Below are 11,839 nucleotides of genomic sequence, written 5' to 3'. Positions count from 1 at the left end.
TAGAAGCGGAGTGCTAAATGTCTCTCGGTCGATCATCCAGACTTTGTTTCCTTGGCCTCGCTAGGGTGAAATCTAAGTTGATGTTATCTTCCTTCGCAGCTGCATCGTCCATCGCTATTCATCATGGTAGTATGTTGTGTTGTCAGCACCCTTGACGCGGTTGTTGATAAAACCTTGATGATTGTGGAAATGCTCAAGTTCTTGAGAGCACGCACAAGCGCTACGTGTTATCATCGGCTCTAATTGGGATGCTCTCAGTTCCCTCGGCAATGCTGTGACCTTCTCAAACAGTGAATTCACTCCCTATTGTTGGGTTCTTCCCCAGTTACCAGAATCATTCCCAGCATTTGCATTTTGTTCCCAGCTTGCACCGCCAATGTGTCATTCTACCATGGGTCTCCTCCATTTCTGGTGATAAGCAAATTCATCCATTACGTTGTCTTCAACAAGGTAATCCACATCATCCAAGTCCGAGTATGCCATTCTACCGACCCCCGCCAATCGATTGCTGTGATTTGCCTTAGGCTGATATAGAGAGTCTAAATGATCTCTATATCAAAGGTAATTCTTTTTGCCACTTAAGGGGATAATCTACGAATCACCCTCCTCCAGGATGTTTCGTCGTGGTACCATAGCAACTCAACTCCTCGCTACGTTGACAATCGTTTACCACCTTCTTAAGCGTGAAATTGTTGTCTACCTAGTGAACCTTCGTCATCCGTTTCTTTCCACCCCTCTTGATGTGTATGTCTAGTGTCTCAGTTCGAGAGAGGTTGCTATGTCTCATTCCGTGAGTTAATCCTGAGTTGTTCGATCTTCGAGGAGATCGACCCTTCTAGAGTCTTCTTCCCTCCATGTCATGTTGACAGGATTTCTCAGAGCAAGACTTCAAGACAATGATGGTGATCGAATCAACGTTCCTATGAAATGCAACCTGGATCGTGAAGATTGTGCTAGTTTGCGCTCCCCCTTCACCTTACCCTACGCTTGAATCTCGGGACGAGATTTTTGTTTAGTGGGGGTGAGCTGTCACAGCCCCAGATCAGCCCTTGTTTGTTTTTGCTTTAGCATCCATGCAACATGTTTAAATTTTATGAAATTTGAAATGGGGATTGCCTAAACCCTAGTACCAAATGGAATTCAAATAGGTTCAACCCAAAAATATTTTCAGTGATCCAAATGGCTTCCAAAAATGTTCATCATTTCTGGAAAATGCTTGAAACCATAACCAGAGGGTTGCACACTTTTTCCATGACATATTTGGTCACTGAATAAAATCATATGTACTTTGCTTTTGGGCATTTAAATGCTAGTAAATATCTTAAATGCCCAAATAATTCTAAAAATAAGTGTGGGCTGTTGGAAATAATCTAAACAGAGCCCCTGATTATTTTCTGGATTTTTAGAGATGCCTAAGTATTTTTAATAAAGCCTCACAGTTACAGAAAAATAGAAAACAGTAATTAAAATAAAAGACAGAGAGAGAGAGAAGGACTTACCTGTGAAGCCCACCTGGTGGCCCAACAGGACTGGCCCAGCGCGGCCCAGCCCGCCACCGCTACTCCCCCCCCTGTCGTCTTCCTCTTGCCAGTGGGAGCAGCTGCGTGCTCGCACGCGCGCGGCCGAGGAGGCCACCTCCTCCCTGCCTGGCTGCCTCCTCCTTCCCTGGTCCCTCCCGCGACGCCACGCAGCCCCGACCCCCTCTCACTTCTCCCTCGCTCTCTGGACCTCCCTCCCCCTCGCTCCTCTGTTTCCCCTCCCGCGACCGAACGGAGCCGCCGCCACCGACGAGAGCCACCGTGGCTACCGGCCACCCCACGGCTCACCGACGCCCCAGGAAGCTCCGCCGGTCCTCCCTCTACCTCCTCAACGAGCCACGAGGCCCCGGACGTGCCACAACACCGCCCTCGATGCCTTCTTCAACCTCGGGACTGCCGGCCATCTTCGTCAAATTCGCCGGCTCCGGACCGTCCCCGACCTCGCCGAGCGTCCCCTCGTCATCGCCGTGAGTCACTGACCCTCTCCCCTAACTCAGCATGCTCCCCTCCGTGCCGTAGCGCCGTTCCCCACGAGCACCGAAGCCACTGTCCGCCATTGCTGCTGCACGCATAGCCTCCGTGCTCCCCTGGCCTCACTGAGCTGCTCTTAGTGCTCCCCATGTCTAGCAGGTGCTGCCCAGCCTCTCCATTTGCTCACTGATGCACCGTAGCGACGCGCCCGAGCACCACCGAACACCATCTCCGCCAAAGCTCGTCGCCGGCATGAGTTCCGGCGACCCCACAACCTCCCACTCGGTCCTCTGGATGCGCGGGAGCAAGGGCCACCCCTGGTGCCCTCAGCGCGCCAAACTGACGCCTCTAGCGCAAGTCCGGCGTGCCCCGCCGTGTTCTGTGGTCACCGTCGGCTGGTCTCCGGCGTGCTGACGTGGCGTCGTCGTTAGGGGCTAATGACCCTGCTAACTAACCCTGTGACACTGACAGCGGGCCCCGTAGCGGGTCAAAGCTCGAGTCAACGCGGGATTAGCCCCTGTGTCACTGACGTGTGGACCCCACACGTCAGGTTTGACCAGCAGCAGCGTCTGTTGACCTGCTGACGTCATAGTGACGCAATGCTGATGCAGTTAACCATTTTCTGGATTTAATTTAATTCTGAAATTCCAGAAAATTGTATAAACTTCTAAAATTCATAGAAATTCAACCGTAACTCCAAATTAAATAAGTTATATATGAAAAATTATCAGAAAAAATCACGGAATCCATCTGTACCATTTTCATGCATGTTAGAACAACTTATAGGTGCTGTTTAGCACAAATCAATTAAATGGCATTTGAATAATCACATATGGAGTTTGAATTTGAATCTTGTATTCAAACCAACTTCATTTAATCTGTTGCTAGTTGCACTAGCCCAAAACACATTCATTTTGCCATGTCATGATCATGCATCATATTGTGCATTGCATTGATTGTGTTTCCTTCTGTGTTGCCGGTATTTGTCCCCTCTCGATAGACGTGATACCGATGATGTGATCGTTGACACTGATGAAGACTCAATGTTATCTTCAGAAGTGCCAGGCAAGCAAAACCCCCTTGTTCATTCCGATACAATCCTACTCTCTCGCTCCTGCTCTCTTTTACTGCATTAGGACAACACCGATTCATCTGTTACTTGCCGCGGTAGCTGAACCCCTTTATCCTTTGCATGACCTGTCATTGCCACAGTAAATAGATGAAACCCACTAGCATAAGTAGGAGTTGTTTGAGCCCTGTTGTGCCTACTCATTCATGCTTGTTTGTCATGCCTGCTACTGCTTAGAGTTGAGTCAGGTCTGATTCATCGGGGATGAATCAGAGGCGTGTGAACATGTCCTACTGTGTGTGAGCTAAGTGTGTGAACACGATTTGGTAAAGGTAGCGGTGAGAGGCCATGTAGGAGTACATGGTGGGTTGTCTCATTGCAGCCGTCCTCAGGAACTGAGTTCTGCGTTTGTGATCCATGATTCAGCTACTACCATACATTGGGCCCTGAAATATGACCCCGCTCGACTTCTTATTCACCCTCGTCCTCTGTCCAGGAGTTGCAAGTAGTTTCAGGTGTTTGTAGTATGCTGGAGGCCGTGGACAGCGCTGACCGTAGGGGTGGGCTGTGACGCGGTAGGCACGTGGCCGGGTATACCGGGCGCCCGTTTGGTGTCACGGAACCCTGTTCACATCGTTTGGGGCTGTGAGCGAAACTCTGGCCGGATCTCCTCATGGATGGAACCCGAATAGGCGATAAACCTGGACTAGAGACTTGAGTGTTTAGGTAGGTCGTGGTCTACACCCACGTCGGCTTTCGCTTGAAGTCTTCCGAGCACATGTCGTGTGCAGACGCTAAGTGGTGGAAACATGTATGAAGAAGTACACCCCTGCAGGGTTATCATCATCTATTCGAATAGCCGTGTCCGCGGTAAAGGACTTCTGGGTTGCTTATATCAGTTCATAGACAAGTGAAAGTGGATACTCTAAAATACGCAAGATAAGCGTGAGTGCTATGGATGGCGTTCTCGTAGGGAGACGGGAGCGGATCCATAGTGGTGTATTGATATGGTGAATATGTGGACTCGTGTGCGCCACCTCAAAAGAGTTGCTTGCAGTCGTAGTTTAGGATAGCCACCGAGTCAAAGCTGGCTTGCTGCCGTTAAACCCCACCATCCCCTTGTTGAAAATGATGCATATGTAGTTAGTTCTGATGTAAGTCTTGCTGGGTACATTTGTACTCACGTTTGCCTATTTTATGTTTTTTGCATAGAGACTTCGGTCTCGCTAGTAGTTCCGCGTGGACTTTGATGTTTAGCTTCTTACCTCAGCTACGATCTTGTGCCCTCGGCAGGATCTGGTAGATAGTCAGGCTTCTCAGCCTTTTCCATTTATAGACATCTGTACTCAGACATGATAGCTTCCGCTTGTGTTTTGACTTGTATGCTCTGAATTTTGGGTCATGAGACCCCTGTTTGTAATATCTCGCTCCTCGGAGCCTATTGAATAAATACTTGAGTTGTAGAGTCATGTTGTGATGCCATGTTGTATTTGCACATATCGGGCATATTGTGTGTATGTTATTGAAATGCTTGGTATGTGTGGGATCTGACTATCTAGTTGTTTATCCTTAGTAGCCTCTCTTAACGGGAAATGTCTCCTAGTGTTTCCACTGAGCCATGGTAGCTTGCTACTGCTCCGGAACACTTAGGCTGGCCGGCATGTGTCCTTCTTCGTTCCTGTGTCTGTCCCTTCGGGGAAATGTCACGCATTGAGTACCGGAGTCCTGTTAGCCCGCTACAGCCCGGTTCACCGGAGTCCTGCTAGCCCAGTGCTACAGCCTGGATTCACTCGCTGATGACCGACACGTTCGATGTTGGGTCATGGATGACTGTCCCTGTAAGTTTGTGCCACTTTGGGTTTACGACTAGCCATGTCAGTCCGGGCTCCTTATCATATGGATGCTAGCGACACTGTCATATACGTGTGCCAAAAGGCGCAAACGGTCCCGGGCAAAGGTAATGCGACACCCGTGGGAATACCGTGCGTGAGGCCGCAAAGTGATATGAGGTGTTACATGCTAGATCGATGTGGCATTGAGTCGGGGTCCTGACACCCGCGCTCCTCTGAGGTCCTCCTGCCAGGCGACGACGTCGTTGAGCTTGATGCCGACCCGGATCGTGCTGAGCGCCTCGCGCTCGGGCTCGCGCATTTTCCTGTCCGGATCCATGTGGCATCCTGTGTCGATTACCGCCGGCCACCCCCGCCTCCAGCTTCGCCTGCTTCCAATGATGGAGAGGCGCGGGACTCCCCTCCGCTGCCTTCGTGCTGGCCGCAGCACCATCAGTTCCCCCCTGCTCGATCTGGTGGCTCCCGGAGGCACAATGGCCGGGGCGGCCGCCGGCGTGGCCGTCGCCATGCGCACATTCCTCCTCCGTGCCGTGGATGGGAGTGAATCTTGGGGCCCCACCTAGATGTTTTTCCCCCCGCTGGCCGGGTCTCCGCGCGGCTACGATTTGGCGTCCGTTCTTTGCTGACTAGGGATGGGCCACGTGACGTGCCGGATGCGCCATCCCCTGCGCTGGAGGCCAGCCCATCCAACCCTGTGCAGACCACTGGGTCCCAGGTGCCCCGAGAAGCGTGCATTTCAAACCGGCCAGCCGGTGCAGCGCCTTCCTGCCCCGCTGGGCCATCCCCCGTGACCCCAACCGGCCAACCAGGAGTCGACACCACCCCTCCTCCTATCGTGGGACCCTTGCTTTGCGTGCCGTTGGGTGCCTCGGACGGGCCCATCCGAACCCCCACTCCTGTTGATGATTCGAACGACGCGGGAAATCTGTCGGGAGCCAATCCCTCGCCCCCTCCCCCTTGTCCCCACGCGGTCCTGATCCCGAGCCGACAGAGGCCCCACTTCGCTCGGTCGCGGCATCTCCTAGCGCGCCCTCCGACCGCATGCACCGCGCCGATCCCGAGCATGTGGCGGGCCAATCTTGCATGGCCATGGTGTTGCATGCTGCTCCCAATGGGCTGATCGATGACAGGTCGGCCCCACCGCCCATGCAGCCCATACAAGCCGCGGACGTGCCTGTGCCCGACGTGGATCTTTCCTCCTTCGTCAAGGCCATCCCGGTCAGGGCGTCTTCGCTGCTTTCGGCGCCGAAGCCTCGCCGTCGTAGGAAGGAACTGCCGGCCAACTTCACTCCTCGCCGGAGTTTCCGCATTGCGCGCGTGGACCAAGGGCTCAACTCTGAGATGAAGGCCAAGCGGGTTTTGCTTCGGCTTCTCGGTCTCATCTCAAGCGACGATGCGCCAATCTCCGACGAGGTGCTCGGCAAATACGCCCTCCTCTTCGAGCAGCCTTTGGTGATAGATGTGCTACAGGCTTTCGCGGATTTCTTTGGGTGGCAACTACCCAGCTCGCTGCCTCCTACTCCGGGGCAGCTCATTGTAGCCTAAGGGGCGGCCTCCGTGCCATCTCTAACGTGCCGCCACCTACCCTATGGATTGTAACCTAAAGATAATTTTTTGGAACGTCCGAGGCCTTAACTCCGGCGCTAAGCGCACCGCCGTCTGCAGCGTGATCTCCGCTGCCGCGCCTACCATAGTGTGTCTCCAAGAGACAAAGCTCGCGCATGTCTCCGACGACATAGTTTTGGATACGCTTGGTCCGTCCTTTGAGGACTTTCCTCCTCGCGGATGGCACACGCGGAGGCATCCTCCTGGCTTGGCAACGAGCTACCATCTCCCTCTCCAATCCCCTCATCGGTGAGCATCACGTGACGGCCTTGGTCTCCTCCTTGGCCGGCGAGGGCCATTGGTGGCTCACCGGGGTGTATGGGCCTCAAGAGGATGATGCCAAGCTTGAGTTCCTCGCCGAGTTGCACGACGTGCGCGAGTCCCGCGTCGGCCCATGGCTTATTGGTGGAGATTTCAACATGATCACCTCGGCTTCGGAGAAGAACAATTCTAACATCCACAATCGCACGATGAGCAGATTTAGGCGCTTCATCGCCGATGAGGAGCTTCAGATCTCTATATGCACGGCCAACGATATACTTGGTCCAACGAGGGCGACGCCCCTACTCTTGTGCGTAACGACCGCATTCTTTGCACCTCTGGGTGGGAGATCGCCCAACCTCACTGCCTACTCCGCTGCCTCTCCTCCGCAGCCTCCGATCACTGCCCGCTCCTTGTTGACTGCGTGGCCCGCCCTCCGGGAGCACGACGTTTCCACTTTGAGAGATTCTGGCCGAAATTGGAGGGTTTTCACCATGTGGTTGCCCAAGCTTGGGCCTCTACTCCGTCGGATGCCGATCCCTTTAGACGGATCGTGACACGTCTCAAGGCGACGGCCAGGAGGCTGCAAAGCTGGAGCGCATTCACGATCGGCAACGTGTCCTTTCAGCTTACAGTATCCCGTGAGCTCATTGCGAGACTTGACGCTGCTCAAGATCTACGTCCGCTCTCCCCCCTCGAAACCTGGTTTCGCCAGAAGCTCAAGGCGTCCTACCTTGGCCTTGGATCCCTCGAGCGATCCATCGCTAGGCAGCGCGTGCGTCTCGCTTGGCTCCAGAGCGACGACGCAGCGGTTTCCTACCTCAAGGTGCACGCGGCCCATCGCAAGCAAAGGAACCTTATGACGAGTTTGCGCGTCGGCACCCAAACCGTCACTGACCACGATGAGATGACCGAGGCCGCCTTCACCCACTTCTCAAACGCCCTTGGCAGCATCTCCGATCGTGACATCATGCTTGATCTTCATGCCCTTTGGGTGCCGTAGTTCGATCTTCTTGCGCTTGACGCGCATTTCACCGAGGAGGAGATTTGGAATGCCGTCAAAAGCATGCCGACGGGAAAGGCGCCCGGCCCCGATGGATTCACCGCCGAGTTCTTGGTTGCTTGCTGGGAAACGATCAAGCCCGACTTTCTCGAGGCTTTCGACAAGTTCCACGCCATGAATGGCCGCGGCCTGCAGAAGCTCAATGAGGCCCTTCTTCTGCTGCTGCCCAAGCGTGCTGATGCGCATTCCCTCTTCAACTACAGGCCCATCAGTCTCATACACATCTTCGCCAAGCTGGTCGCTAAGCTTCTCTCTCTCCGTCTCGCTCCTCGGCTAAATGCCATGGTCTCCACCAACCAGAGCGCGTTTATTGCGAGGCGATGCATCCACGACAACTATATGCTCGTGCAGAGACGGCTCGTCTCTTGCACAACCTGAAGGCGCCACGCATGCTTCTAAAGTTGGACATTGCTCGTGCGTTCGATAGTGTTTCTTGGCCCTTCCTCCTGCAACTTCTGCAGCACCTGGGGTTTGGCCCGTGTTGGCGTGAGTGGATCTCCATGCTTCTCTCCACGGCTTCCAGGAGAGTTCTCATCAACGGCCACCCAGGGCCTCCGATCGACCATGCTCACGGCCTTCGTCAGGGCGACCCAGTCTCGCCCATGCTCTTCACCTTGGTCATCGACGTGCTGAACTCCATGCTGCTGCGTGCGGTTGACCTTGGCCTCCTCCATCGCTTGACCAACCGTCACGCAGCTTCGAGCATTTCCCTTTATGCCGACGATGTGGTCATCTTTTGCCACCCAGACTCTCACGACCTCGCCACGATTCGTAGGCTCCTCCACATATTTGGCCTCGCTTTTGGGCTGCACACCAACTTTGACAAGTGCTCGGCCACTCCTATTCAATGCACGGAGGATCACATTGCTGCCATGGCCGTGGAGTTGCAATGGCCCATCACTCCCTTTCCCATCACCTACCTCGGGCTGCCCCTCTCAGTCCGTAAGGCCTCTTCGACGAGCTTGGAGCCGATCATTGACAAGCTTGGGCGCAAGCTCTCCACATGGCGGGCATCTATGCTATCCAAGGGAGACCGCCTATCCCTTGTGCGCCACGTCCTTAGTGCCATCCCCACGCACTTCCTCATGGCCATCGCCTTCAGCAGCACTGCCATCAAGAAGGTGAACCGGATCATCCGTGGATTCTTGTGGGCTGGATCGGATAAGGCCAATGGGGGCCAGTGCCTCATCAATTGGCAGCGTGTATGCCGGCCGATCTCCCTCGGTGGCCTCGGCATCCGAGACATCCAGCGTACGGGCATCTCTCTCCGCGCTCGCTGGCTATGGCTACAACGTACCGATGCTACTCGCCCGTGGAGCCACCTTCACATCCCCCACGATGCGGACTTGAGTGCAATTTTCAGAGCCTCCACGACTTGGCAGCTGGGAGCTGGAGATTCTTGCAGATTCTGGATCGACCATTGGATCACTGGCAGGTCTGTGGCCGAGATTTCCCCTCTCGTTCTAGCTCTCGTCCCAAGACGCCTTCGGAAGGAGAGATGCGTGCGCGATGGGCTGCAGCAGCGCTCTTGGGTGCAGGATATCCGAGGTTCGCTCGGACCGGCGGCCATGGTGTAGTACGTCGAGCTATGGCGTTCGGTGCGGCACATTGAGCTCTCTAGCGAGCCGGACACGCTACGCTGGCGTTGGACCTCCTCTGGTAAGTACACGGCAAGCTCCTGTTACAAGGCCCTATTCTTTGGAGCCTGTGAAGACCCATTCTGGCGGCTCACTTGGCGGCCTTGGGCTCCTCTTCGCGTCAAATTCTTCCTGTGGCTGGCCATGCAAAACCGTTGCTGGACCGCGGAGCGCCTGGCTTGCCGCGGATTGCCCCACAACGACGCCTGCATCTTGTGTGACCAGGAGGATGAGACCATGCAGCACCTTCTTGCCGTTTGCTCTTTCTCTCGCCAGGTTTGGCACGAGATCCTCGGTTGGGCATGCATGCCCATTAGCCTTCCGGACTACGACACGCCATTCCAATTGTGGTGGCAATCCTCTCTCGACCTCACGCCCACCTCCATGCGCAAGGGCCTATCCTCCCTCATCATCCTCTCAGCCTGGTGGATTTGGAAGCATCGAAATGCTTGCATCTTTGACGGAGCCACGCCATCGATTACCTGCACATCCGACACCATCAAGGATGAGGCGCGTCTATGGGCCAAGGCGGGCGCTACCGGACTGCAAAACATTATCCCCGGCGCGTAGTATCTAGTCTCTAGCCGTGGGGCTGAGCATACCCCTATCTGCTGTGCTCCTTCGCTTGTTCACCATGTCTAGTGCGCACATGGCCTTGTAAGGGTTGTAATCCCATGCTTGTACTCTCCTTCTATCAATACAAGGATAGGCAGCTTGTGTATTCGCGAAAAAAAAGCCAGCATAAATCACGACAATGTTATGCCACAGATCATACCATTTTCTTTATTCCACGAACTGAGCAGCGAATTAAAACACCAAAGCCAGCACAATGGCAGTAACTAAACAAAACAACAAAGCACCAACAAGCACATGGCAACTGAATCAACAAACAGCACAAACATATCGATCACCAAATGTCGTAGCGCCTGACGCCCCCTCCTTGCTGTAATGCCAGTCGATGGGCAAGTGAGCGAGCCGCCGCTGCATGTGTCGCAGCAGGGCAGGTCAGTTCTTGGGCTTGTCCTCCTCGCCGAGCGGCGGGCACGGCTTCTTCTTGTGCATCATCTTCTTCATCTTGGGGTGCTTGTGGAAGAACGGCTTCGGGTCATCCTCGGGCGCGGGCGGCTTGGGCGTGGAAGGAGGACCGTAGGAGGGCGTCGGCGTGGGAGTGGGTGTCGGCGTCGGGGGCCCGTATGAGGGCTCCGGCCTCGGCGGAGGCGGCGGCGGCGGGCCGACCATGAAGTTCTTCTTCTTCTTCTTGCACGCGCACGCGACGGGTGAGAAAACCGTGTCCTCGGCGACCGCGAGGTAGGTGTTGGCGTCGGCGACGCCTTGGGTGGTGGACTTGGCTGGGGCGATCCTGGGCGGCGCCGGGCCGTCGCACGGCGTGTCGGGCGCGCTGTGGAGCTGGGCGAAGCAGTCGCGGTCCAGCTCGCCGTCTTCGCGCAGGAGGCCTGCCTGGAGGGGGATGCTGAAGGCGCCCTTGTCGTCGAGCTGCCCGACCGTCTGCGTCTCGTAGGTCTCGCCGGCGCTGGACCTGCACTTGATGGCTACCTGAAGCCCTGCACTTGATGGGAAGATGTTGAGAGAAGACCAAAGTGTTCATAGCTACAGCTAAACGTATAGGAGCGATGCCACGTACCTTTGAGGGCATCTTCAGCACTAACGTCGTCGGGAGAGCAATCCAAGCACTTGACGGAGCCAACCACGACGGCCGGCGCCGCCTGGGCCGCACCGAAGCTGCCGGCAAGGAGCAGAGCGAGAACACCGAAAAGAACCAGCCGAGCCCCCATGATGGAAGAACCCTGCTGCTGCTGCCTCTGCAGTAGAAGAAACACTACACTGGTGAGTTGGATGAGGTGAAGAGGCTGGTGTGCATGGGTATATATAGGGCGCTGTGACGGTGTGGCCGGGGTCGGCTCTTGATATTGCAGGAGGGACTGGTACTGGGCTACTGGCTGGTGCTCATGTGAACAGCTCGGCGGGAAGAGGGAAAATTCACCGATGGGCTTGCGGATTTGACAGTGGATGGTCAGTACTCAGTAGGTACTCACTACTTTACCTATCCAGCGATCATTTCGTCCGTGATTCTACCCCTTTTCCCAGCGACCGAGCTGTACAGTAGTTACGCTCGATTCAATTTTGCGTCGTTGTCAGAGAAATTAACCCCCGCCTGTCCGATGAACGCTATATCATTTGTGCAATTTGCTCCTGATCTGATCGAGCTCTCGTTCAATCGTTTGCCCGGGGTTGGACTGCTGGACAGACCAGTCATGTGTTTCGTGCTTCCGTTTTGAAATGAAAAAAATGGGACGTGTGACATTTCAAATTTGCACAAGGGAGAG

The 11,839-nt window shown here is 55.0% G+C and overlaps 1 protein-coding gene across 1 annotated transcript; it reads right to left on the bottom strand.

Moving 5' to 3' along the window:
• Positions 1 to 10,238: 10,238 nt before the first annotated feature.
• Positions 10,239 to 11,347, bottom strand: LOC119293773 (proline-rich protein 4-like). The gene is made up of 2 exons (XM_037572138.1): positions 11,137 to 11,347; positions 10,239 to 11,056 (listed from the first exon to the last, which is right to left on the bottom strand). Exons 1-2 carry the CDS (start codon positions 11,285 to 11,287, stop codon positions 10,500 to 10,502), a joined length of 708 nt encoding a protein of 235 aa, XP_037428035.1. The 5' UTR covers positions 11,288 to 11,347; the 3' UTR covers positions 10,239 to 10,499.
• Between the last annotated feature and the right edge of the window lie 492 nt (positions 11,348 to 11,839).

This window comes from Triticum dicoccoides, chromosome 4B (genome assembly GCF_002162155.2).
Source record: "Triticum dicoccoides isolate Atlit2015 ecotype Zavitan chromosome 4B, WEW_v2.0, whole genome shotgun sequence".
Classification (NCBI taxonomy): Eukaryota; Viridiplantae; Streptophyta; class Magnoliopsida; order Poales; family Poaceae; genus Triticum; species Triticum dicoccoides.
This window is presented reverse-complemented; position numbering and strand designations above follow the sequence as displayed.

Bases quoted from the DNA above. Each gene is read 5' to 3' on its own strand.
- LOC119293773 (XM_037572138.1), bottom strand. From the start codon at position 11,287: ATGGGGGCTCGGCTGGTTCTTTTCGGTGTTCTCGCTCTGCTCCTTGCC. The intron at 11,057-11,136 runs GTACGTGGCATC...CATCAAGTGCAG, and splicing joins TGCTGAAGATGCCCTCAAAG to GGCTTCAGGTAGCCATCAAG.